At 50.1% G+C, this 24681-nt stretch overlaps 1 protein-coding gene across 3 annotated transcripts; it reads right to left on the reverse strand.

The window, feature by feature from the left end:
• On the reverse strand, positions 1-24342 carry OLFM3 (olfactomedin 3). Of its 3 annotated transcripts, XM_054711991.1 has the most exons (9): positions 24233-24342; positions 23022-23034; positions 20162-20180; positions 17904-17925; positions 15792-15927; positions 11618-11773; positions 7826-8045; positions 1826-1932; positions 1-678 (listed from the first exon to the last, which is right to left on the reverse strand). In XM_054711991.1, the coding sequence occupies exons 1-9, from the start codon at positions 24340-24342 to the stop codon at positions 1-3; spliced, it is 1461 nt and encodes a 486-aa protein (XP_054567966.1). The 3 variants fall into 3 exon arrangements, with proteins under 3 accessions (XP_054567966.1, XP_054567965.1, XP_054567964.1); XM_054711990.1 differs by lacking the exons at positions 17904-17925; positions 20162-20180; positions 23022-23034 and adding an exon at positions 21707-21745; XM_054711989.1 differs by lacking the exons at positions 17904-17925; positions 20162-20180; positions 23022-23034 and having other exon boundaries at positions 15792-15938; positions 24214-24342.
• Between the last annotated feature and the right edge of the window lie 339 nt (positions 24343-24681).

Below are 24681 nucleotides of genomic sequence, written 5' to 3' on the forward strand. Positions count from 1 at the left end.
TTATGTGTCGTCCTCGGTCTTGATGATGTGGAAGAGGGTGACATTGAACAGGACCTGGTGGCCATTGTTCCAGGCGTAGAGCGCCCTGTCCCTGGCGTTGTAGTCCAGCATGGAGATGTGGAAGTACTGGTTGTGGAAGGGGATGTCCGTGTACTCGTAGCTGGAGGTCTTGGTGGAGTAGGAATAGTACACCTTGGCTCCGGTCAAGTGGGAGTTGGTGACGTACAGGGTCCCGCAGATCATGAAGGACTCCCCGGCGCTCCTCTTGGGGTAGCCCGTGTTCCAGCTCTTCACCACCTCCAGGGTGTCCGGGTTCAGCTGGCTGATGACGATGTTGCCCGCGTTCTGGTTGGTGGCGTACACGGCCCACAGCCCGATTTCATCGGCCATCAGGTCGATGTCGGAGAACCCGCCCCAGGTGTAGGGGTAGACGTTCTGGAAGCCGGCGTACTCCAGGCTGCGCTGGGCCAGCACCCGGCCCAGGTCGAAGCTGTACTTGATGACGATGTTGCTCTGGTACTTGTTGAAGTAGAGCGAGCCGTTGTAGACCACGTGGTTGGTGCCCGCCCACTTGAACGGGAGGTTGTATGTCCTTGATTCAGCCCCGCTGACAAAGTCGGCCATGGATTTGTACTCACGGACTATTTTGTTGTTAGTGTAACTGTCCATGTACCAGACCTGGCAAGATGAGGGGAAAAAATAAGTAAATGGAGCACCCAAGTTCTGGACTTTCCCGAGAATTCCAAAATAAAGACAGTGAGAGTCAACACACATCAGTATTAGGATGCTCAGGCTCCGGAGACCACATTATCTTAGGGCGGATGGTACGGCGGGCTTTTGCAAAAAGAGTGGCATGGACTAGGTGGAAAGGAAACAGCTAAATTTGCTGCCTTGAAGTTGATTGGCTTTTTGTCCTTCTATTTTAGACCATTCAGTGCCCATGACTGAGTGAGCCAAACATGTGTCAGTACTAATCACATCACTTTGTTTAGTCACCTGATCGATCCATGCGATCAATAACTGCAAAAACACCGCCTTCAGCAAACTTATTTATTCTGCAACTCACTCTGAAAAAATGTGTGGTCTAACTTTACACCATTGAACGTATTTCTCCTTTATGGATGTCACAGAACCTTCTAGTTAACTAACCCTTGTTCATTGAACCTGCTTCTAGGTACACCTACCTCTTAACACAACCATTTCACTAATTCAGCTACAAGTATTATTTGGATGTAACCCTGTGAATCTTAATGTATAGTAAGTTCTGTAATAGCACATGCCAGAGCTATGGTAAGTTTGCGGTATATTGATTTACATAATATAGGTATTGCTGATTTATGAAAATACTTCCCCAACCCCAAAGTTTCCGTGCTATTTCTCTTAAAGTTAACTCTAGACTCCAGGAATATTTCAGCTTGTTTTGTGACTTGGTAAGCTCAAGTTTTTCCCTTATTTAGTGTGTGTGTGTGTGTGTGTGTGTGTGTGCGCGCGCGCGCGCGCGCACGTGTGTGTGTTTCACATTAAGGAGCACGTTTTAGTAGAAATATAGAGTTTTGTACTCTTATAATTTTTTCCCTGTGAAGTGCAAAACAAGGCTGAAACAAATAAAAATTAGATTCACTCTATTGGAGAATTACAGGACAGAACATTTTACTAAAATAAATTTGCCTTATATCTCTGTAGCTGTGTTAATATTATCAAACTGAAAATATTTACAGTGATGCAATCGTTTCCAAGTTGAAACTCAGAAAATGAATAGTCCAGTAGACAAAAAGGTATAAATAAAACATAATTCTAAGCAAAGGCATTGGTGGAGGCCACATACTCTGTTGTTTTTCTCGGATGCTAGAGGATCAGTCATCCAGGCACCGAATCGGGTTCCAGACGTCTTGACTGTAACTGGGCCTGTGATTTTCATCAACTTGCCACATGCTGAAATTAGAGAAACATAAACACACGAGGTGACCCCGGGCAATGATTCCAACACAGAGACTCACAAGAGCAAAACAAGGGCTACTGAATCATGGGGCTGACATCACGTATTCTGCATGAATGATCGTTCGTGTCGGGTGTCATGCCTGTAACTGCAGTTTGAACCATGAAGAGTTGCTTTCTCCATTCTCTAAATCAGCGGTGGGGAGCCTTTTTCTGCCAAGGGCTGTTTGGATATTTATAACACCATCCTCAGGCCATACAACATGATCAACTCAAACACTAGCAAGGAGACATAAAGCTCCCATTTCCCTTCGACCTGTGCATATTTCAGGTGTTGATTGGTTTCCTGGGTTTAAATGGTCTTCTGGATCCCGTTTATGTAGACGTAACGTCAACAGGAGTTGAGTTGGATGGGTTAAGTTAAAAATCTGCCTCAGAATTCTCTTGGGCAGTTATCTGTGCCACGAAATCTCATATAATCAACAATTTCAAAAAGCGACAGCACGTGGGTGGCGTGGGTGTCTCGGCTTCTGTGGTGTTTGGGTAGAATCCAATGTTGTGTCCATATGGCAGAGGGGTGCTGCTGAGCCTCAGGCTGTTCAGACCAGGAATGGAGACAGGAATTATACCAGCGGTATAATCCTTCTGGTGCCTAAACTGACAATGGCAAGGGGCATTTCCTCTGAAATAGGTCAGCGGTGAAACCAGCAGTTACTATTTAAATGTAAAATAATATATTCACTGAACAATCATTTACTGAGAACTTGTGCTGTATCAGGACTATGCTAAGTGTTGAGGTTGACAAAACAGGTTTATATAGATAGAGGCATGGCTACTCATGGTTACTAAATAGATTAAATTACCATCTCCTTGTGGGTTCATTTATGGTTTATATACAAATAGGTTTATATAGTGTAACTATTTTTTATTGTTTAAAGTATTACATATGTCTCCTTTTTCCCAGATTGACTGTCCCCTCCCCCCTTCTGGCCACTTCCCCCTGAGGGCAGGCCCCCACCACTCCAGTGTCTATGTCCATTGGTTATGCTAATATGCACACATATAAGTCCTTTGATTGATCTCTAACCCTCGCCTCCTGCCCCTATCTCTGGATCTATTTTTGTTCATCAGTTATGTTGATCATTATATCCACATATGAGTGAGATCATGTTTATCTTTCTCTGACTGGCTTATTTCGCTTAGCATAATGCTCTCCAGTTCCATCCATGCTGCTGCAAATGGTAAAAGTTCCTTCTTCTTTATAGCGGCGTAGTATTCCATTGTGTAGATGTACCACAGTTGTTTAATCCACTCATCTGCAGATGGGCACTTAGGCTGTTTCCAAATCTTAGCTATGGTAAATTGTGCTGCTATGAACAGAGGGGTGTATATATCCTTTCTGATTGGTGTTGCTGGTTTCTTGGGATATAGTCCTAGAAGTGGGATCACTGGGTCAAACGGGAGTTCCATTTTTAACTTCTTGAGGAAACTCCATACTGTTCTCCACCGGTCTGCATTCCCACCAGCAGTGCACAAGGGTTCCTTTTTTTCCCCCATCTTTGCCAGCACTTGTCGTTTGTTGACTTGTTGATGATAGCCATCTGACAGGTGTGAGATGGTACCTCATTGTTGTTTTGATTTGCATCTCTCGGATGATTATTGACTTTGAGCATGTTTTCATGTGTCTCTCAGCCTTCTGTATGTCCTTATAGTGTAACTTCTTAAACTACCACTGCTTATGTCCATCCTTTCTGTTTCTTTTCTTTTCCTTTTTGACTCAACTAGCACAAAACATTAAGTGAGGAAATTATTTCAGACCAAGCCTGAATCCTTAGGTCACTTGAGATTTATTGTGTTTTAAGCCACGTTTACCCCTACTCATCTACAGACATACCCATAATTGTCAACCTAGAAAGAACCAAGCACATTCAACTAATCTTCTATGTTTAGTTTTCTAGAATCTGTATAACCTAGCTCTCTATAATCTAGTAAATCATTATAACTTTGCAAAAATTCAACCGTTACGCTGATCTCATTGTTTAAGAAAATAATGTTTGCCTTTAGGAAAAATGTAATAGAGAGGGAGAAACTGATGATGTAAAAGAGAGAATAATTAAATAAATGAACTCACTAGTAGATGGTAATTTAATCTATTTTAGTAACCATGAGTAACCTTGCCTCTGTCCTTTGATATGGTCTTTTTTTTTTGTCTCTCTGTTCTTCCACAATTTCCCTGGGAATATTCTGTGTGTAGTACATCCCGTCCAGGTTGGAATGCTCAGGTGGGTGTTAGGAGAGCTGGTTTCTAATCTGAGGCACCACAGTCAGTCATCCTATAATACTGGATTGGGCAGTTCTTCTCTGGGATGGTCTCCTCATCTGTACGATGGACAGCCTGGGCCTTGACATTTTGTTAATCTCACTGAGAGGACGTTGAATGGATGGGGGATCAACACACTTTTAATATGCTGATGGGGAGAAGGTGGTATTTGTGGTTGTAGTAACACACACACACACACACACACACACACACACACACACACACTCCTCAGGATGATAAGATCGTGGTCATCACCATCATCTACTCTTATTCTCAGGAAGCAAAAACCAGAATCGTCTCTCATTGTTGTTGAGAGAAGTTCCTCCTTACTAATAGTTACTGGATTCCTAAGGTGAAATTCATCTTGTCAACTGAAATTAGTAAAATTGAAGTTTCAGGAATTTATAAACACTGGCTGTTTTTGTAGTTATAATCTTGTGGATCTCTGTGTTAAGTAAATACTGGTCTTCTCAGCTGCTGATGAAATGTAGAGATTGTAAACATGAAGTAAAATAAACAGTAAAAGTCATTTCTGCTTCTTGGCTCCCCCTCACTGGCTTTTGTTCCAAGCCATAATGACCTTTCTCACTTCCCTCTCGCTTTCCACGCGGACACGGGGAGCCAGCCGGAAAGGGTGATTTTCCCAAGCGCCGGGAAGACAAATGTTCGGCAGAAATGCATGGCAAAGAGCGAAGGGAAGGGTTTTGCTTCACTGGGTTTTCTCCCGCTCTGCTCTCATTGGCAGTGAGACACGTGACAATATTAGCATTCTATAATATATTGCGTGTGCATGGTTCTGTCTATTCAGAAAATATACTGACTAGGCAGTTGAAGAACGTGGCCATTTTATTTCTCCGATGCCTTCTAGACATTGGACTTGGTAATATCAGTTATAGCCCGTGCTGACCCAACGGTATACCGCTCAGGAAAAGGTGGCATTTGGAATTCAGCAGCAAGATCAGTTGTTTGGATCAACGAAGCATGGAGATATCTGTCTTCTCTTTTGTTTCTTTCTTTAATATATCCTTGTACCTTGCGATGGCCCAGACTAATGGCTTCTGACTTTGAATCCCCAGGCCATGTCCATATGAGTAAATTAAATGGAATCGTGACTATTTCTCCAGAATCTCATTTCTTTTTACTTACGGCCATTGGAGAACTCGTAGAAAGAAGTAGATATGATCTGATCTTTAACGTCTGTCTTTTGAAGCTACTTATAATAAGTTTACCTCTACCACACATTTGGTAAAATCTGTTTCTATTATTTAACCTTTTCTTTTCATGTCTAACTCACTTAACTGTAGTGCTGGGGGAAGGTGGTGATAGGGAGAACATAACAGTTGCCATAATGGTACGGGCACTAGAATGAGTTTTCAGTGGGTGTGTGGCAAGCGGGACCAAGAATAACATGTGTCCAAACCCGTCTGTTTTCCAATAAATTGCAAATGAGTTTAAGCTGAACAATCTGTGTGCAATCAATTGCATAATAAGGCCTCACCCAGAGTTCTCGCGGCGATTGGAACGACCACATGGAAGAGGCTGGCATGGTGCCCGTCGCGCAGCAGGCTGTCAACACGGCTGCACTTATCTGCTGTGTGTTTGTGTCCCCACAGAACGCCACCTCCCTGGCGAGGGAGGGGGAGGGCTGTCTGCTGCTCAGCCTTGTCTCCTTAGTACCTGGCCGAGGGCCCGCACACACCGGGGCTCATTCAATATTGGTTGACTGTGCAAACATGACTATTACCACCTGGATATTTTGTTTTCCCTTTTGAAACGATTTTGGCACGAACATGGCAAAGACAACAACCCAAGTGTCATTACTTGGGATCTGGAGTTTTGAACGCTGCCGATACTCCAAAGGCCGTGTTAATGGGAGGCTGCACAGAGAATTTCACTCCATGGCACCGAACCATTGCCCTGAGGTGGAAGTGGCCGGAGGCGGGGAGGGGCTGGGAGCCTGCTTATCAGCCACATTAAATGTCTGTCGGGGATCTCAGGGGTTGCGAAGGCTTTAACCATGCTTTGCAGTTAAATTCTCACATGCATGTAATTACAGTTTGCATGTCTGGGAATACAGTCTGACTTAATTAAGCACAGGGGACTTCTCTATTCAGGCTCTCGGAGTAGAAAACCGAGCGTTTAGGAGACCATGTCTGTCCCCCGTTCAGGCCACGAGGGTGCACTGCTGTGGGAGCATTTTTCTAATTTCTATTTTTCACCCAAACTTTAATTCTCTAGTAAAAGTAATCAGACACTTTATTTACTATGTGGGAGTCGCTGAGACTCTGCAGGTGAGGAGGCTTATTTGTTTTTTAATTATCTTAAAATTCGCATACTCACCACTGTCCACCTACTTTTGCTCCACCCTGCATATGTTAGAGGTGAAGTTCATTTCTAAAAAGGAGCCAAATCTCAAGAGTTTTCCCATGTTATTCCCACAAGAGTTCCACGGGCCCACTTCAGGTCGGGCTTACGGTATTCACCAGGTACGACCCTCCCGTGGCCTGGCTTTCCTTTGGTTGAGTCGGTTGGTATGTCATGAACAGTCCAGGAGAGAAAAGCAAGGAGGCCAGCACACGCCTGGGCTCAGCACACGCCTGGCTCAGCACACGCAGCCCAGGCTCGGGTGGACGGCAAGATGCAGGAGTGGCAGAGCGAACTGATAAGTGTAAAATGTTCTTGTCACTCATGCAGATTTTATTTTAATATTGAACGCTACCGATCCAGTGTTACATGTATCCTTGGAGATTTTCTTGACCAGGAATTATTTTTCTCAACTTCTTTACTCCTCTTCCCAGTGTATTTCCTCCTCCAGAAAGTGTTCTTGACCGTGAGAGAGCCCTGTGCTGTGGTTGAGTTGCCTCCCTAACCCCGTCATGTCAGCTACTAACATGCTATTCCTGGATGGGCTCCCAGCCTCTTCAGTCAGTTCCCTGCCACGGGCTCACGCCGCGCTGGTTGGACTAGTCCCCCGATGCCTCGGCTGCATCACTAGCTCATGGGTCCAGGCTGAGTCCGGGACTGCAGTCCAGGACCCTCACGCATGCGTGGCCCTTACGGTGCGTAGGTGCCGGTTTGGGAAGATGCCTCCTTTGATCCTTTCAGTGGGTTAGAGCGGCCGTGGGCAGCCCTGCATGCAGGGCAGGTGTTTGGGTTTGCTCTCAGCACTGCGGCTTCACGTTTTGGCCCAGGGCCACCTCCTTTCCTGCAGGCCCTACCTTTCTCCCCGCCCTGCAGTGCCTCCCTCCGCCCTGGCCCAGCAGTGACCACGCATCACGCACCGCCTGTCTGTAATAAAACGCATCTCCACTGGTGTAGCCAGTGGCATCGGCTCTATGGCCAGACTGCTTATTTCCACTGTAACAGGCTATTGGGGAATTAGGCAGCTGTTAGTCCAATGCCACTCCGTTCCCAGGGGCGTGTACGCCATTGAGGAACACTTACCTTGCACGTGGAAAGCCGGCCCTGGTTTCCCTGACACGAGACACGTCTGACCATTCCCACAACATAGGATCGCAGTTTCCACAGAACCGACTTAAACACACGACACGGATGCCGCGCTCTACTCACTGAGCTTCTTCATGCAGTCGCGGAGCCGGGTCTCCAGGCTGAGCACCCGGAGGTGCAGCTCCTCGTAGTCGTAGGCGCCCAGCTCCTCCTGGATCCCCGTGAGCACGGCCGACAGGTTCCGGATCTCCTCCTTGAACTGGGTGATGAGCCGCGCGTCCGTCTTGTACTGCTCCAGCACGGGGATCAGCGGCAGCAGCTCGTCCATCTTCTCCTTCAGGTCCTGCGGGGAGAGCGCGGGCCCCTGAGCGCCCGCACCACCCACCAGCGCCGCCCTCTGTCCTCGGAGACTCACGGGAGGTGATTAAAATGGATTCAAAATTCCCTACTGATTTTCGGGTGAAATTAGGTATTTCATGAAAATGTAAGTGGCCCCGGGGTCATTAGTAGTCACTCCACTAATATTTTCAATACAAGAACCTCTCCTTAAATGGCTACGAGCTTTTCCAGGAAACTGGTCGACCACCATAATCAAGGGCTTCCTACAAGAGCAGTATGGGTTGATGTATTATCCCACTTCCTGGTAGCGTTTCATAAAGTCAACAACGGCTTCTTGAGTTAGGAAACAGGAGCAGGGCCCATGTTCTAATAAGGAATGATGAGAAATAGGTCAAGCCCGGCCGGTGAGCCTCAGTGGTTGAGTGTCAACCTATGAACCAGGAGGTCACATTCAATTCCCAGTCAGGGCCCATTGTCGGGTTGTTGGATCGATCCCCGGTGGGGTGTGCAGAAGGCAGCCGATCAATGATTCTCTCATCATCATTGATGTTTGTCTCTCCCTTCCTCTCTGAAATCAATATATATATCAAATACCCCGTGCCTGCTTACTTAGGTCTCATCACTCATTTACTGACTATTCATGTTATTCGGGCCCTTCTAGGAAACAGGAAATTTGGGGTCCCTGCACAGCTTTTCCCTAATGGAGTTTTCCAGTTAAGGCCTCCTGCCACTCTGCCAGCCCATTACGCCAGATGTCCTCACTCTTCCTCATGGCCATCTTGGCAGAGCATCCTCAGGAAGGTGTTTCAGCAAGCATGAGCATTCTACCCTCTCTACACGCAAAGAAAGGGGTGTCGCTGTTTCCCATCGTGAATTAGGACCCCCACTGGGACTTCCCTTGCCTTAGCCTAAGGTCCTTCAGAGCTCCTTATGAAAGACGGGGCAGCTCGCCCGTGTGTGAACGAGCTCCTTCAGGGACCGAGGAACTCAGCTTACGTAACAGAGAGCTGCCCAGTCGCAGTTATGTGAGACTGATATGTTGACTCTTGTCTAGACAACAAGAAGGGCCTGTTGCCAAGACAGAGTCCCTCCCACCTGGCATCATGGGGCGGAGCCACACCTGGGACACAGCCACACCTGCAGTTTCACTTTCATTTCCTAGACCTGTCACCTCCCCTTCTTGTCCTTGAACTTGGTTGGTGGCCAGTGGAGTTTGCCTCCGTTGTGAGTTTATTGCAGATGACCTCAGTGGTGGAAGGAACGGTCACTGTTAGGGTCACTTGAGAATAATCCACAGGGGGCTGTTGGAAGCCATGCTGCCCACCAGCTCACTTAAGGAGCTGCAATTGGCATCTTAAAACTACTCGGAGAAGATGCCGTTAGCATAAATGCATTAAAACAGCAGGCGCCCCCATTGCTGCCCTGCTTCATGGGCTCCTGTTTCTTGGAGGGCAACTTCTACCTGCCCTGGCAGCTCGGGATTCTTTGAACTGGCCTGTGTGTCCATGCGGAGTGGGAGGGGACAGAGCCGTCCCGATGAGAAAGATTCATAAATATTACCGTCAAAAGGCAGAGCTGCAGAGCTCTGCTCCTTTCCCAGGCTCTTTGGAAAGGAACGGATTGGGCCGGGCATCGTGTGGCCTCCCTCCAGGAGAGCACCACTGCCTCGTTAGGACTTCAATGAGAAGAGTGCGTTCTGCTGGTACCACGTGCTGCCGATTATATACAGCAACTGCCCTAATGAAGGGTTTTCCATTCTACTGTGGGAACACTTAAAAGAGAACAATGCAGTGTCCCAATTTTGGTGGCAGTTTTTTCCCCCTGAACTTAAAAAAAAAAAATAGGTATTTATATTTTTGGATCTTTTCCAAAAAATTCCTAATTTGATTCCTAGCAGCCAGTTTGGAAACTCTGCATTTGTCAGAGAGCAGCCAGTATGCCTATCAGATATTTAAAAGGTAGGAGCAGAATAGTACAGATCGGTGCTCACCACTTCCTCCTAGAATTGCCCTTCCTACGGTGTTGCTCTGACAACAGAGGCTGTGCTTGCCTCTCTTGCCCCATCCTGTGCTCCTCACATGACACCGACAGTCTCAAGTATGATACCCAGAACAACTGTCACCTTCCAGGGCAGGGAGGAGAAAACCTCCTTAGTGGTTTAAACATTTCTTTTTATTTCCCTTTGTAATTGAATTTATTGGGGTGACATAGGGAGGCACTAGTCCAAAGTGGCTTTCTTGAATATTCCCTCTAACTCTTCTCTGATCTTCTCCAAACAAAATTAAACCAAGTTCTTCTCTCTGTGCAGCTAAGCGATGTTTATGCCTCTAATTACTGTCTGTCTCGCCTGCCTGTTGGTTAGCTGTCTTTCACAGAACTGAGATTACGTACTGCGCCCCCAGAGGGCCAGCCCTGTCTTGCTCACAGGACCTGCTCAATAAATGTTGGTTGAAATGAATTCATTTGCTCTCCAGCCTTTATCTTTCTCTGTATGTCATCCCCCTCCCACACCTCCTCTATTCTTCAGTTCATTCTTTCTCTTATTCCCAACAATCTCTTAAGTTCCTGGTAACTTCTAGGCTTTGCTCTAATTTGTTCTAATTCCTTAACCCCCCTGGCCTTGCGTACATCTTTCTTCCACTGAAACCTCATGCGTCATCCCTTTAGCCCAATTCTCCTGCCAATACCCTCAGCCTTCTTGCCCTCCTGTCCTTTCAGGTGAAATTTTAAATGCGGTTCAGTGCCAGACGGTTCCCTCTGCCCTCTGCCCGGGCTCCTGGGAACCCGTGCGAAGCAGAGGAGAGGGCCAGCTGCGTGTTCCTGGGCCGCACCCGGCCCGCACACTGACCCGTGGAGAGCTTCTGAGGCTCGGCCGAGAGCTTGTGCTCAGACCTGCTCCCTCGCCACCAGCACGACTCTCGCTTCCTGACTGGCAGGGAAACCGGGCTATGACCTTTATAAAACCACAGCGTGTTTCATAAAAGACGTGCCGTGTCTTTGCATCGTGGACTGTTCCTTTTCAATAGAGGTGCAGACGGCATCATCCCAGTCAGAGTTTATTTTAACCGATGACCCTGTCATTCATAGTTAATAAAAGCTCACATGCACCTCTTCTCCATTTCCAGTGTTTCTAAATGATTGCCCATAAACCACTGAAAGTAAAAAAAGGTCTTTGGGTCAAATCATAAAGCAACCCTCTTTCTATGGCTATTAGTAATGATAGTACTGCCTCATTGAATATTTCTCATATTAGGGCATAAAAAACTTCACCAGGGGGAAAACTTTGCTACATTGAATTATTACTTTTCCTTCCGGTTTCCCTTGTCATCGACATTGGAGTGCCTGTACGTCTATCCGGACACTCCCCGCGCTCTTGCAGGATTAGCTTTGTTATAACCAGCCTCCTGTGCGCCCCCACAGCTAATGGCAGGGCCAGTGGGAGATGCCGGGCGTCCCCAGCGAGCCCTGAACCTGGCACGGAGGGGCCAGCGCAGTTATTTCTAGCCGAGCCACGCCGGCTGCCCGGCCCACTCAGCGTCGCCCGTGGCTGGACAAGCTCGCGGGAGCGGAACGTACCTGGAAGTGCTTGGTCATGAGTGTCTTCCGGTCATCCTCAATCTGCCGGAACTTGGCCTTGAGCCCTTTCATCTGGGTTTCCATTTTCAGGACGTACTGGAAATCTCTCTGAGTCCTCAGGTTTAAGACTTCAATGGACTGGGACATATTCTGGACCTGTTTAATGAGAACACGGGCCATCAGTTAGCGTCTGTGCACAGGTCTACGCCGTCACCCCCGAGACAGCCAGAACGGCATCAGCATGGAGAACTTGAGTCCCAGGTCCTTAATCGTGTTCCCACACAACACATTTCTAGAAGGACAGTTCTCCCTGATAAACAGTCAAAGAATTCAGCGAGAGACAGGTAGACCGAGGCAGCAAGTAATGAAACGGGTGCCCAAACATTAGAAATGACTGGATATAAGTAAGGCCTTAACATGTCAGAAAAATACGTTTTATGAAATAGATTTTTTATTCCAGTGCCCCATTTTGTCAAAGGTTAAAATGAGTTGTTTCTGTAAGTATTAATGCTGACCTCTGATCTCGAGATCTGGGGTGCTTAGCCATTGTGGGTGTCAGGAGTGCCTAACAGACATTCAATGCACTCACTGCGGTGCAGTCACCTCGAGGCACTGGAAACACCCCCAGAGGTGAGGTGGACAGACCCAGAGGTGAGGTGGACGGACCCAGAGGGGAGGCTGGAGGGACCCAGAGGGGAGGCTGGAGGGACCCAGAGGGGAGGCTGGAGGGACCCAGAGGTGAGATGGACGGACCCAGAGGGGAGGTGGACAGACCCAGAGGTGAGGCAGCCAGATCCAGAGGGGAGGTGGACGGACCCAGAGGGGAGGCGGACGGACCCAGAGGTGAGGTAGACGGACCCAGGTGCGTGGTGGAAGCTCCCAGAGCCCCGCTGGACCCTCCTCACCGCAGAGCCTGCTCTCCAGACCTGGGAGAAGGCAGCGGTCGCTGGTGTCGGGCAGGTGGGCACACATGTTTGGTGGATGCACCGCCCAGGTTCCCTGAGCCCCAGGCTGTTTAGAAGAGGGCACAGATGACCCTACTCACTGCTGTGGCAGCGGCATTCTGGAAGCAGAATGAGGGACAGGGAGGGGAGGAGGGAGCGCTAGGTGAGCGGACGGGAGGGTGGGGGGCGCCTTTGGTACCCAGAGTACTGTCTCCAGGGCAGCACCTCCGGCCGGCATCCTCCCGGGAGCTGGTCCAGAACTCAGACTCTTGTCCGAAAATCCGAATCTGCATTTAATCAGGATCCCCACGCGATCCCTTTGTCTGTGAAATTTTGGGAAGCGACGCTTAACATGGAGGGGTTTCCGGGAGAAAAGTCAGAAAAGCCAGTCCATGTCTGCGGGGTGAGCTATCTCAGGCTTCCCGTGGGGGCAAGTGTGCGACTGCCTTTAACTTCAGAAGGAAAGACCGCAGGCCTCCCACGTGTCTATGAATTTACAGTCACCCCTGCGTTCAGAAAGCCTCACTGACAACCCAGCCTCAGGGCAGCACCAAATTACCGAGGCAACTTCGCAGCATCGTGGCTGCGTCTTGGATGAAGGTAATGCTCTCAAAACGCTTCTGATCTTCACACGGTTAAGCATGAAGAAAGAAACGCCGTTTATATGAAGGAAAGTGCACGCGTGAATACGGCGTTTGCATGAAGGCCCGCCCATCACTGCGTGGCGAGCCTCCCGGGGAGGCCGTGCCCGGAGAGAAAGCGATGGGCAGCGCGAGATCTGACGGATGGAGGGGGCACAGCCTCCCGTTACTGTGCCTCTGACTCGCCCCTCGAGCTCCGGGCAGCTTTCCTTGTGCTGCGGGAAAGTGCACGGAGAGAATGTGTGCCGAGGCCTGGCCTGGCCTCTGCACCGCAGAATCGTGTCCGATCACAGGAGCCGCCGGGTCATGGCTAGCGATAGAGCTGTCCGAGGGGACAGGCCCTGGCTCGGGCTGCCTTCCGCCTCTCCCGCTGGCGGTCCCCGGGACTGGTTAGCTTCCCACTGGTTACGGGGACCCACAGAGAGACGGGGTCCCCGGGATTCCGTGCGCAGGGAGGAGAGCCATCTGCCGTCCTGCTGTCCATCTCTCCACACGTGTCCCCGCGCCCACAGCCTCTCCGCAGGGCTTGGCAAGCTCGGGGGTCCCCCTTCGTTGATAACATGTTGGAACTCTCCATCCTGGTTCTTTGTGTGAATCAAGTGTCTGAGGGCTTTCAGACGGCAGTGCAAATTAACTTAGGTTTCACTGTCCTTCATCGGTGTGGCAGCTACGTGGGGAGAAGAGTCCAACCGTTTCGTATGTTTAGACGGCGCTGGGTGAACACAGATAAACAGGTTCTTCACTGTGGGGCTTCACAGAGCCTTCGTGTGACCTGCGAGGGGGAAATCTCCAGAGCGGAGACTCGTGTACAGTGTCTCTCAGACCCATTTCATCCTGAGGACGTCGCTGGCTCCTGTTCCAAACCCACACGTGGGGAATGCGCGAGCTGGCCAGCACAGGCGTGTTCACCTGTGCAGGGAACTGCACGCTGGAAGCTTTGCTACGTGACCAGCGTTAGGCTGGGCATGCTAACACCCGGAACATGTGAAGCCACTTGCAGTTCTCCTAGGACAGTGGTCGGCAAACTCATTAGTCAACAGAGCCAAATACCAACAGGACAACGATTGAAATTTCTTTTGAGAGCCACATTTTTTAAACTTAAACTTCTTCTAATGCCACTTCTTCCAAATAGACTCGCCCAGGCCGAAAACCGACTTCTGCGCATGGGCCACGAAGTTTCAATCGCACTGTACGTGCGCGCCCGCATGTGGTATTTTGTGGAAGAGCCACACTCAAGGGGCCAAAGAGCCGCATGTGGCTCTCAAGCCGCAATTTGCCGACCACTGCCCTAGTATTCACTGATACAACGCCGTTCAGCTTGCTGGGCTGCTGGGCAGGGCGGCACTTAATTAGGCGTGGGGCCCGCCAGGGGCGTCTCGGGACACTCGTGGGGTATTGAGGAAATGCAGAACTGGGGGGGCCGTCGCCACACCGTCTGCCGGTGAGTGACATCACGCGGTGGTTTCACCTCAGAAAGCACCAGCTTCCTCTTAGGTGAACCGAGAGAGGCAACCACGTCTGCCCTGAGGGTGGAATGGGGCGGACACGGAAGAACAGATGGGAGCTGTTGTTATGAACACTGCTGGTGGGAGCAGCGTTCTCGTACCGTGTGAGGTGCTTGGTCAACGGGGAATGCGAAGGTCGGGTCCCGTGTGCCATCGGAATGGCCTACATGGGGATGCCTGTACTCAGAGATTCAGCGCTTTCATTTTCCTGGCTTCCCGTTCTGTGAAGCTCCCATGGATGTCCAATTGCGTGGATGGATATGGCACCGCGTGAGTGGTTGAGAGGAATATCCTCCAATGGCTCGTGCCACCTGATGCATCGCATCGCCCCCGATGGCCTTTAAACTTGTAGCTGCTGCCACCTCCCCCTCTCCCCACCCCCATCAGCCTGGCCACCCCAGCTGTGCTGCTGTACCAGGGCCCCGCTCAGGCAAAGTCTGAATGAGAAGAATGGGAAGAACCGTCCATTGTTGCTCTGTTTTGTTTAGTTCTCCCCACACTGCACATCAATAACCGTTCATGAGCTGACTGGTGTCTGTAAAAGAGGAAATCAGGGCCACTCAGCAGTTGATTGTTAGGGACCGGCTTCAGGAAATGACACAGCAAACGCTATTGAGTGAAACTGAAGAGCGTGATGCTCAAAGGCGTGCCTTAGAGAGTGATGGCAAATACTTGGAATTGTTCGTTATCCGTCCAGAGAGCTTGCACAGGGCATGCCATTAGTTAGCTTGCTTGCAGGGTTCATAATGGAATCCCAAAGTAGGAGCTCAAGGAGCCTGGTGTGATTCTGAGAGTCGAGGCTCCATTTCTGGCAGCAGAATAAGACTTCCTACTCCCGCCCACCCCCCCCCCCCCACTCCCCCGCCATTAAGGAGACACCAACTGGATATGAAGATAGATGACAGAGAGCCAGTCTAAGCAGTGAAAAGCCATCGCAGTAGAACAGAGCAGGAAGCTGGGGGACTCCTTCCGGGAAGGGGCAAACACTGGGAGGACCCTGATCCCCACGTCCCGCCTCCCCCCACTTCCTTTCCAAAGAACAGTGGGTTTCAGTACACACGTGCCCGCGGCCCGGGACTCGTACCTTTTCCAGCAGCTGGCGCAGCTGCCTGCTCTTGGCATCCCGGGAGCACAGGTTCTGCTCCGGAGCCACCACCGTGCAGATGCATCGGCCGTCGGGGTCCTGCGCGGAGCTGTACACCTGCCACCCCTCCTTGGGGCTGACCTGCGTCTGGGGAAACGGGGAAGCACACCACACAGACCCGTTAGAGCGGGGAGAAGGCCAGTTGGTAGCATTTGAAGCAAAGCATCTTACAGTGAAAGTCTGGTTTTACTCTTTACAGTTAAAAAGCAAGTGTGGAGACAGGCTGCATGGACGGCACAGCCTCCCTCAGTTACAGCCTCCTTAGCAGTCCTCTCCCTCTAGGCTCCGTGTGACCGATACTCACCAGCCTGCCCTCTCCCCAGTGCTCTGTGGACAGACGAATGCTGCTTTAGGAGCATCCGATAACCACTTAGACACACACACACACACACACACACACACACACACGACCAGTCTTTCTCTGTAGAATCCGACAGCTTGCCTTTCTCAGCCATAGCGGCAATTAGTAATATATTCTCTTCTGATTTAATCACATGTGATATTCTGAAGCAAAGTTTTATCCCAAGGAGCTGCCCTTGCATTAAGGGCCCATTATTATTTTTTAAAATACATTTTTATTGATTTTTTGTGAAAGAGGAAGGGCGGAGGAGAAACAGAAACATCAATGATGAGAGAGAGTCATGGACCGGCTGCCTCCTGCACGCCCCCCACTGGGGATCGAGCCTGCAACCCGGGCCTGTGCCCTGACCGGGAATCGAACCGTGACCTCCTGGCTCCTAGGTCGGAGCTCAACCGCGGAGCCACACCGGCCGGGCCAGGTAACTGTTTTCAAAGGTCAGTCACATGATGTAGGAAAACCCCGACCGTCCAGGTTGCCTCTGACTGTGTGTTTCCTGCGGAAACAGCTCCATGGCCGCCTTTAGTGAGCGCTGGCTCACGCCCCCACCGGGACCCGACATTCCCAGCGTCCCTTCTCCGCTTTCCGGGACTCAGCAGGCCGGGAGGCGCTTCTTTTCTGGCCAGGGAAGAGGAGGACGGATGAGTCTAGGAAGGAAGGCGTCTGTATGGACGTGGAGGGGCGAGGCCCGGGAAGGCTGGGAGAAGGGCTGGGTGGGCCGCTGAGACGGGGCTGGAACAGCACGTGAATGGAGGCCAGCATCTCTCTGGGGTTCTCAGCGGTCATCTCCTAGTTCTTCCGTCCCAGGCCCCAGCTCCTCACGTACCGTCAGCCAGCACACCGATCTGTTTCTTTTCAAGGGATTCAGCGACACGCCCATCTTTTGGGGCTCCTTTCGCAAACGCCCTTTTTGGGTAGTTCATAGAAGTTTCCTATTGCCTCGCCTGTTTCTGGGGCATTGGATTTATGAGTATTTCTATCTTTTTCATCCTCCCTCACCACTGCCTCCTAGGATTTATACCTGAATATCCAGTTGGGATAGAAAGCTGTGTTCAGAATTATATATTATTACCGTCAGATAGGATCTCAAAGAATATTCCTTTTGTATTAAAGGAGAAAACAATGCAAAGAGATTACGTACAGACTGGAGATGGAAACAGCTTAGCAGTGGTTTCGCTGATATGATTAAAGGTTTAAGCTTAGGAACAGGATGGGATTAATGTATCCAGACATAGGTTTTGTAGATGCGGCTGGGCTACTGGCATTGGACTCAAATCTCAAAAACTGTCAGAAAATTCAGGCTTGTCACTCGAATAAATTTAGCTTTCGGATGAAGGAGCAAGGGCCAACTCAATTATAATGTTAGAACACCTTCAACAGCAGCGCCAACAGCAACCATGATGCCTGGCAGCATTCATATTGCTGTCCACCTGCCAAGTGTTGGGCTGACTGACGAGTGAGGCGCTGATCACGGCCGGGCAGGGTCAGGGGTCAGGCGTTGCCTGGAATGAGGAACGTGGGGAGGTGCATAGGTTTGGTGTTCACTTTGCATTTCCCCGGGGCGTCCGCTTCATCAAAGCGCAGACTGCAGCCTCGTCTGATCTCCCAGTTGTCTCCCTGTAAGAATCATTGTAAAGAGCCACGGCCTTCTCTACTACGGAGTGAGTCTAAAGGATCCCAATGCAACACATCACCTCCTGGGCAGCGAGAAGGTACCTGGAGCGTGAGGAAGGCTACTCTAAGAGGAGACTCCTGTTTCGGGGTTCGTGATGAGTCAAGGGGGTTGCAGGAGTGTCGCCTCTAGGGCACCCACACTCGCGTTAAAATGAGGGTCCAAATGAAACAACGAAAACCTCCCGTGCAACAAAGGAACTAGGTGGTTTTGCAAAACGACTGCTTCTGTTGTAACTTGTAGGAGCAAGTATTCAGGTGTCGGTTACACGCGTGTAATGGTAACAGCAGACTTTCCCGGAGCTCTAGCCATTGCTTGGCAGCTCACCGGTGCTAGCGCCTTTGAACATGGCAGTAACCTTGTAGACCAGGGGATGCTATTCTGCCCATTTTATAGACGAGGACACTGAGACTTGGAGACAGGAAGGAACTTGCTCCAAGGTCATGGAGGGTCATCAGCAGAGCTGGGATTGGTGCTTGCACAGTCTGAATCGGAGCCTGGAAGTTTACCAGGTAACCACCAGTTACCCAAACTTCCCTGTGCCACGAGCATGGCCTTGCTAGAATTTTCTGAACAATTGTGAAACCCTGAACTTGGACCTGGAGGGTGTGTGGGGTTCATTACCTTCCAAAACACTGCCAATCACAGTGATGGCTGATGCAGTCCTTTGAACCTTGTGTGTTAATTAGAACTAAATGAACTATTTAGCAGTTCTTAATATTACAAAAGTCATGAAGTATTTAAGAGTGCTCTAAATAGGAGAATGAAATGATAATTTCCACAATCGGGTTTTAAGTCTGCATTCCTTGCTTATAATCTAATTGCAAAGCCGTCTTTGTAAATGTAAAGCTACCATACGGAAGTTACCTCCAAACTTCCGGGCTCTGCACCGGGAAGGAGGGTCCCGGAGACCCGGCTAAAAGGAGAAATTAATACAATGTCTTGCATGGCAATAGGTTTCTCTGTTTAGAAAGCTTCTCACCTTGTGTTAGCTTCATTTCTTTTGAACCAACTTCCTTTAGAAACAGATGAGAAACAGTATCTTATTTTACTCATCAGGAAACAAACTCAAAAAACGTAAGCAACTCCCCCCACCCAAATCACCCATTTAGTAAACGTCACACGTGGGACGTTTCCTCCAGCTTTAGGCCCAGAGCTCATTGCATCCGTCTCTGCACGTAGATGCGGGGAGTGGTCCGAGGCCACGGGTCAGTACCCAGAAAGGCCTGTGCTCTGGGGGAGGCGCCCCAGGCGGGTGGAGGGCATTCTCCAAACAGCACGGAAGCACGTGGACTTGGCAACCCAGACGAGACGCTGGCAGTGATGTCCTGGCGACACAAGTGGGGTTTTCTGCATGGCAGTCACCTATCGGGGCCCAGGGGGAGGGCCAGGCAAGGGCCAGGATTCCCATCCTTGGAAGGGCACAAAATCAGTGGGTGGGACATTGCTGGGTCTTACGTTTTATGCTGAGTTTCTGGGCATTTTCCCTCCCATTCTTCACCAGAGGACATGCTTAGAGAAAGGGTGGGGGGAGGGAGAGAGAAGAGAGAGAGAGAGAGAGAGAGAGAGAGAGAGAGAGAGAGAGAGAGAGAGAGAGAGGCTGAGAGGCCACCCTCCACATGCCCCAGGCAGGGATCAAACCCTCAATGCAAGCGTGTGCCCTGACCGGGAATCAAACTGGCCGCAACCCTTTGGGGCACAGGATGATGCTTAAGCAACCGATCCACCCCCTCGGCTGGGCCTGGGCCTTTCTCAAAAGTGCCGATGGAGGCGAAAGGAGCAAGCACCCTGGTCCTGGGAGTGCGGGTTAGGGACACGTACGTCCGGGAAAATGTACTTAAAACCTCTCCGATGGAGAGTGGGGGTGATACCCCAGTGATGGAAACCCCTCCTGGTTCTTCTGTTCGGGGTGGGTTTGGCCTCAGAGTGGGATGTGGTTGGTGCGCTCATGGCTCTCGCTGTGGAGCGGGGGACACGTGAGGACAGGACTGGGAGCGAGGCTGGCAGACCGCGCTGAAGGGAGCTCTGTTTTGGAGGACGTGTTAATGCAGATGTCACTGAGGGCAGGTGGCTTCCTTTCTTAGACTAGTTGGAACGGAAATGCAACACGTTTATTCCTCATTCAAGAGAACCTTCAGGCTCTAAGGAAAAAACGCGCCTGTAAAAACAACAGAAACTCCAAGGCATCATCGAGGCGAGGCTGGCTGGTCCCCTGGGCTTGCCGCCTGGAGGTGGGAAGGACGCAGGGGTCTAAGGGGTCCTGTGCCTGTCCACAATGACTCTTGTCCTGTGTGCCCCCCTCCCCCCTCCCCCGTGTTTGTCCTTGAACTCCGCCTGGTGGGAGTGTCCCTGCCTCCTAGGCGGCCCTCCCTCCCGCCTTGGGTCCTGCTTCTGCTCTAAGCACTTACACGGGAGCCAGTGCACCCTCCCACCCAGCCTCAGCTCTGCTCTGAAAAGGCGGTCTCCCCATTCTCCCTGGCGCCCAGGTAGTGCACTCTGTTCTCTCGTTCCTCTCTCCACCCTTAATTGGCTGAGTGGCTCCTTCACAAAATGGACATTGTGTCTGAGGACTCCACTCGGAAGAAAACCAGTCCTTGCAAAGCAGGGCCTCCGGGCCCCTCCCTCCGGGAATGAAGGAAGGAGCAGGGAGATGTTGGGGTTCGCAGCCGGGCATCCTCCTTGGTTTGTGGCCCTTCGGGCGGACTCGCTCACTGGAGTCGCTATGTAAGAGGAGAAGCCAGCTCAGTATCTGAAAATGTAGCAAAGCAGCGCCAGTGCCCACAGGTGCCTTCCAGGCCTCGTGCCCCCAGCTGGCTGGCCTTCCTGGGGACAGCGGGCGTCTGCTCATTTGCTCTTTTCCAGGCCCTGCCCCCGTGGAGCCCCCAGCAGGGGCGGTTCTCAGAAGCTCAGCCTCAGGGGAAATTACTGGCCACCCGGAGCAGTGTCAGAGGAGGGCGAGCTGCTGCCCGCCCAGGCTCAGCCCCCGCAGGCACCAGCTCCTCCAGGGGTCGTGCCCAGCAATAGGTCTGAAGGGGGAGAAACAGGGATAGAAAGGAAACAGGGCCAAAGGGGAAGGAGGAGGGGGTTTCCAGGGTCTGAGAAAGATAAGAGGGAGCTTATTCTCCAGGTGAGGAGCTGGGTTCAGCTACTTAACTAATAAAAGCATCCTGGACTTCACAATCCTCACTCGGCTCTTGAAACAATCCAGTGGGCACTACACGGCCTACTTCAGAGACGCCCGCCATAACGTATTTCGTTGCCATTTCCTTGTTAATAGCTTGTCTTTCTTTCTTAAAAAAATGTTTTTTTCAGGTCACTTAAAACTACCCTTCTAAAGAAAGACTACGCTCACATTAGTGTAAACCAGCTACTTTTTTCTATCCGCACATTTCACAAACCCTCCTAAATCAAATTTTAAGGACTATTTTTAATTTTTATTATTTTTATTTTTGGTGTACACACACTTTCAGGCTCATCCCATTCATTCTCTCTTAAGTGAGAACCTTGAGTGAGAACCTTGGGAAGGGCTGGACCTCATAGCTCGGCCTACTGGGAGGGGACTGCCATCCCTCAATCTAAGGAAAGGGGGTCTGGGGTCCTGGGGAAACCACCTCAGCAGGGCAGAAAGTGCCCAGGGTGGTGCCGGGGGCCAGGAGGGCAGGGATGGGCCAATCCCAAGGCGAGGATGCAGTCAGGTGACTAGCTTCCACCCCTGCCTCTGTCACTAACCAGCTGGGGAGACCGATTTAGTTGCTTACACGTCGGGGTCTGCCTCCCACTCCTGGAATGAGGAAGCTGGGCCAGCTCAGCCGCATTTCCAGCTGCGCTCTTGCGAGCTCCAGGGTTTCTGAGGCCCCATCTTGACTGGGCCAAGGGGTTGATTGTGGGGGAAGGGGGTAGAGGGTGCAGGCCCAGGAAATGCCTTCTCCCATCACTAATTATTTGTGGGACTGATGACCTGTTTTACATATTGGATTTCCACTCCAAGTTTCATGCAACAAATACAGAGTGTCTCCCCTCTCCCCCGCCAAAGATGTATACACACTTTCACAGCTGATAAGCTCAATTTTTAAAATGAAATGTGTTTTGATAAGCACTGCCTTTATACTCATTCAAAGTGTATATACATTTTTTGGGGGACACCCTATATTTATTCAGTATTCAGCTTATGTAGGATTTGAATAAAATAGCCAGATAGTCGGGCATTGCTGCCAAAAATAGTGTGAAAATTCCTGGCTTGGATGGTTCCTAAGAGCCGTTCCAGCATTAACAATTGATGATCTTAATCTAGGAAGTACAGATTCATTCTTTTTCACCACGGGAATTCTGAAGTATGAGCAATTATCTTGAATAATTAAGGTAGGGAAAGGCCATCATCGACCTTGCTCTTGGGCAAGGTATGCCACTTCTGTAAAGGAGAAAAGAACCTTTGAAGCTAGTCTCTCCATCCATTCTAGTAAGTACCATAGCACAAACTTTCCAGAACTTTCTGAGATTTTTTTTTTTTTTATCCAAACGAATATTTGGTTGTGACGGCACATCCATAAACCATAGCGATGCTTTATTACTTTTCAACCAACAGATAACCAACCGGAAAGTAAAGAACATAAACTTACTTTAAAATGACAAAAGAGAGGCCCTAAGAGAATCATGCATTATTTTGGAAATTCAATTCTTCGCCATCAACATTGGAAATAACCAAGCCAATGTCTTGTCTACATACAAGTTGTCCATCTCAGAGGCAAGGTGCGGAGTTTGAGGGGCTCAGTGCTGACTTCCTCAGTTCAGATTCACTCCCGGACGGAGTTTATTACACAGCTGAGCTGGCGAGCACCCCCGGTACTCACACGCACAGTGAGGGCATTTGGCTCGGGGATTAGGAAGTGGTGTGAGTTTCTTTGTTTTGTAATTGTTTGTTGGTGACAGAATGCTTTCTTTTTTACAAAATGTTTTTATTGATTTCAGAGAGGAAGGGAGAGGGAGAGAGATAGACACATCAATGAGGAGAGAGAATCATCGTTCAGCTGCCTCCTGCAACACCCCCTACTGAGGTTGAGCCCACAAACCGGGCCTGTGCCCCAACTGGGAATCAAACCTTGCCCTCCCTGGTTCAGGGGTAGATGCACAACCACTGCGCCACACTGGCTGGGCTCCTGTGCTTTCTTTCTAACCGCAATCTTCGTTCCATCCCTCCAGCCACACACCATGCGGCCAGGAGGGGTCTCGGCACCTGGCGCTGAGGTTTCTTACGTCAGTCAAGGGCGGAGGGAACGTAAGGGCAGGTGACAGTGCGCCTCCCGTGCGCTCTGCTGGCGCCCAAGCGCCTGGCCAGTCAGGCTAATTATGTAATTAATTTGACCCCCTGGCTCTACTCAGTTCACTGCACATTGATTGATAGATTAATTATTAGTAGTAGCTGCAAACAAGTCTTGAAAATAGAGGGTTACGTGCCTTTTTTGCTGGCTTTTTCTGATTGTACTGCGGGAGTCCCGTGGCAAAAACAGATCAGATGAAAACATAGACCTTCAGGGGCAGCAGGGAACTGTCTCTAGAACACCCCCTCCACTGGGTTTCTGCACTTCTATTTGCAAAACCGATAGTTTTCGTTTTTGTTCGGAGGTTTAAGAGGATAGCTAACTAAGGTGGCTTCCAGCTATCCGAAGAGACTTGCTTCTAATCTGGGGAGGGGGAAGCCATTCATTTTAGGGAAGGGAGACTACAGGAGTTACACTTGTAACGGGAAAAGTCTTTATAAAAAATTAAACAGTACAGAGAGAGGGTTTTCATCAGGCAAGTTATCTGTTCTTGGCGTTTCTTAGCTTCTTAAGGTCTTTTTGGCAGGCTTTCAATTGCTGAGGTGTTTTTTTTTATTATTCATTTATGTTTAAAAGAGGTTGGTTTCTCTGGCTGAATGCATTGCAAAGTCACAGGAATTCAAGTTCAAGGAAGAACCTGCTATAGCACAGCTAGATTAGAAAGACTAGACTCTGTAGGGACAATTAATGGGATTTTACAGGCAATTAAAGAAGATTTAAAATACAAGAAACAAAAATTAAATGTCCTTCCAAACCTCAGGTTAATATCGTTAAGTGAACGCTGTCTATGCTGAAGCATTCAATGAGTCTAGCTTTTCCTTGCGCAGGTAATTTCTGGGGAAATCTATTTTTTTTCATGTAATTTTTACGTGTTCATTAAAAAAAAAAAAAGACTAACATTACCACCACCCAGAGAAGCAAAAATCTCAGCCTTCTCAATCGGCAGAAGCCAGCCCACTGGTTAATGCACTCACTTCCCCAGCGGCCCAGCCCACCCGCGCGCACAGCGTGACTTACTAAGGCGTCTGGCGTCCACAGCCTCGTGGTGTTGAGCCCCACCAGGGCGGGGAGCGTCTGGGACATCCAGTTTGAGATCATGGCCATGGAGCTCAGCAGAGCGCCCAGCTGCAGCAGGGGCGGGCTCATGGCTGTGCAGCTAACGAGTTTTCCGGGGACTGCCTGAGCCGCTGGCTTGGCTGGCAGCGGGAGGCGTGCCCACAGCAGCCACATCTCCGCAGGAAGAGAGATCCACTCCCCGGCTCTGAGGCAGGGCTGCCCTCTCCCCACCCGCCCGCCCGGGAAGTGCCTGCCCTGCCTTTTCCTTGCTCCCCAGACACTTGGATCTCTCATCCCAGGAGTGCTCCGGGCAGGGCTGGGCTGGCATTTACTGGAGCAGAGGTTGCAGGGAGGGGCAATGGAGCTCCCCCTGCCCTCCACCAGGCAGCGAGCATCCAGAGTCCATTTCCTCCAGGGTTTCCGTGCCTG

Source organism: Eptesicus fuscus, chromosome 22, assembly GCF_027574615.1.
Source record: "Eptesicus fuscus isolate TK198812 chromosome 22, DD_ASM_mEF_20220401, whole genome shotgun sequence".
NCBI classification, from domain to species: domain Eukaryota; kingdom Metazoa; phylum Chordata; class Mammalia; order Chiroptera; family Vespertilionidae; genus Eptesicus; species Eptesicus fuscus.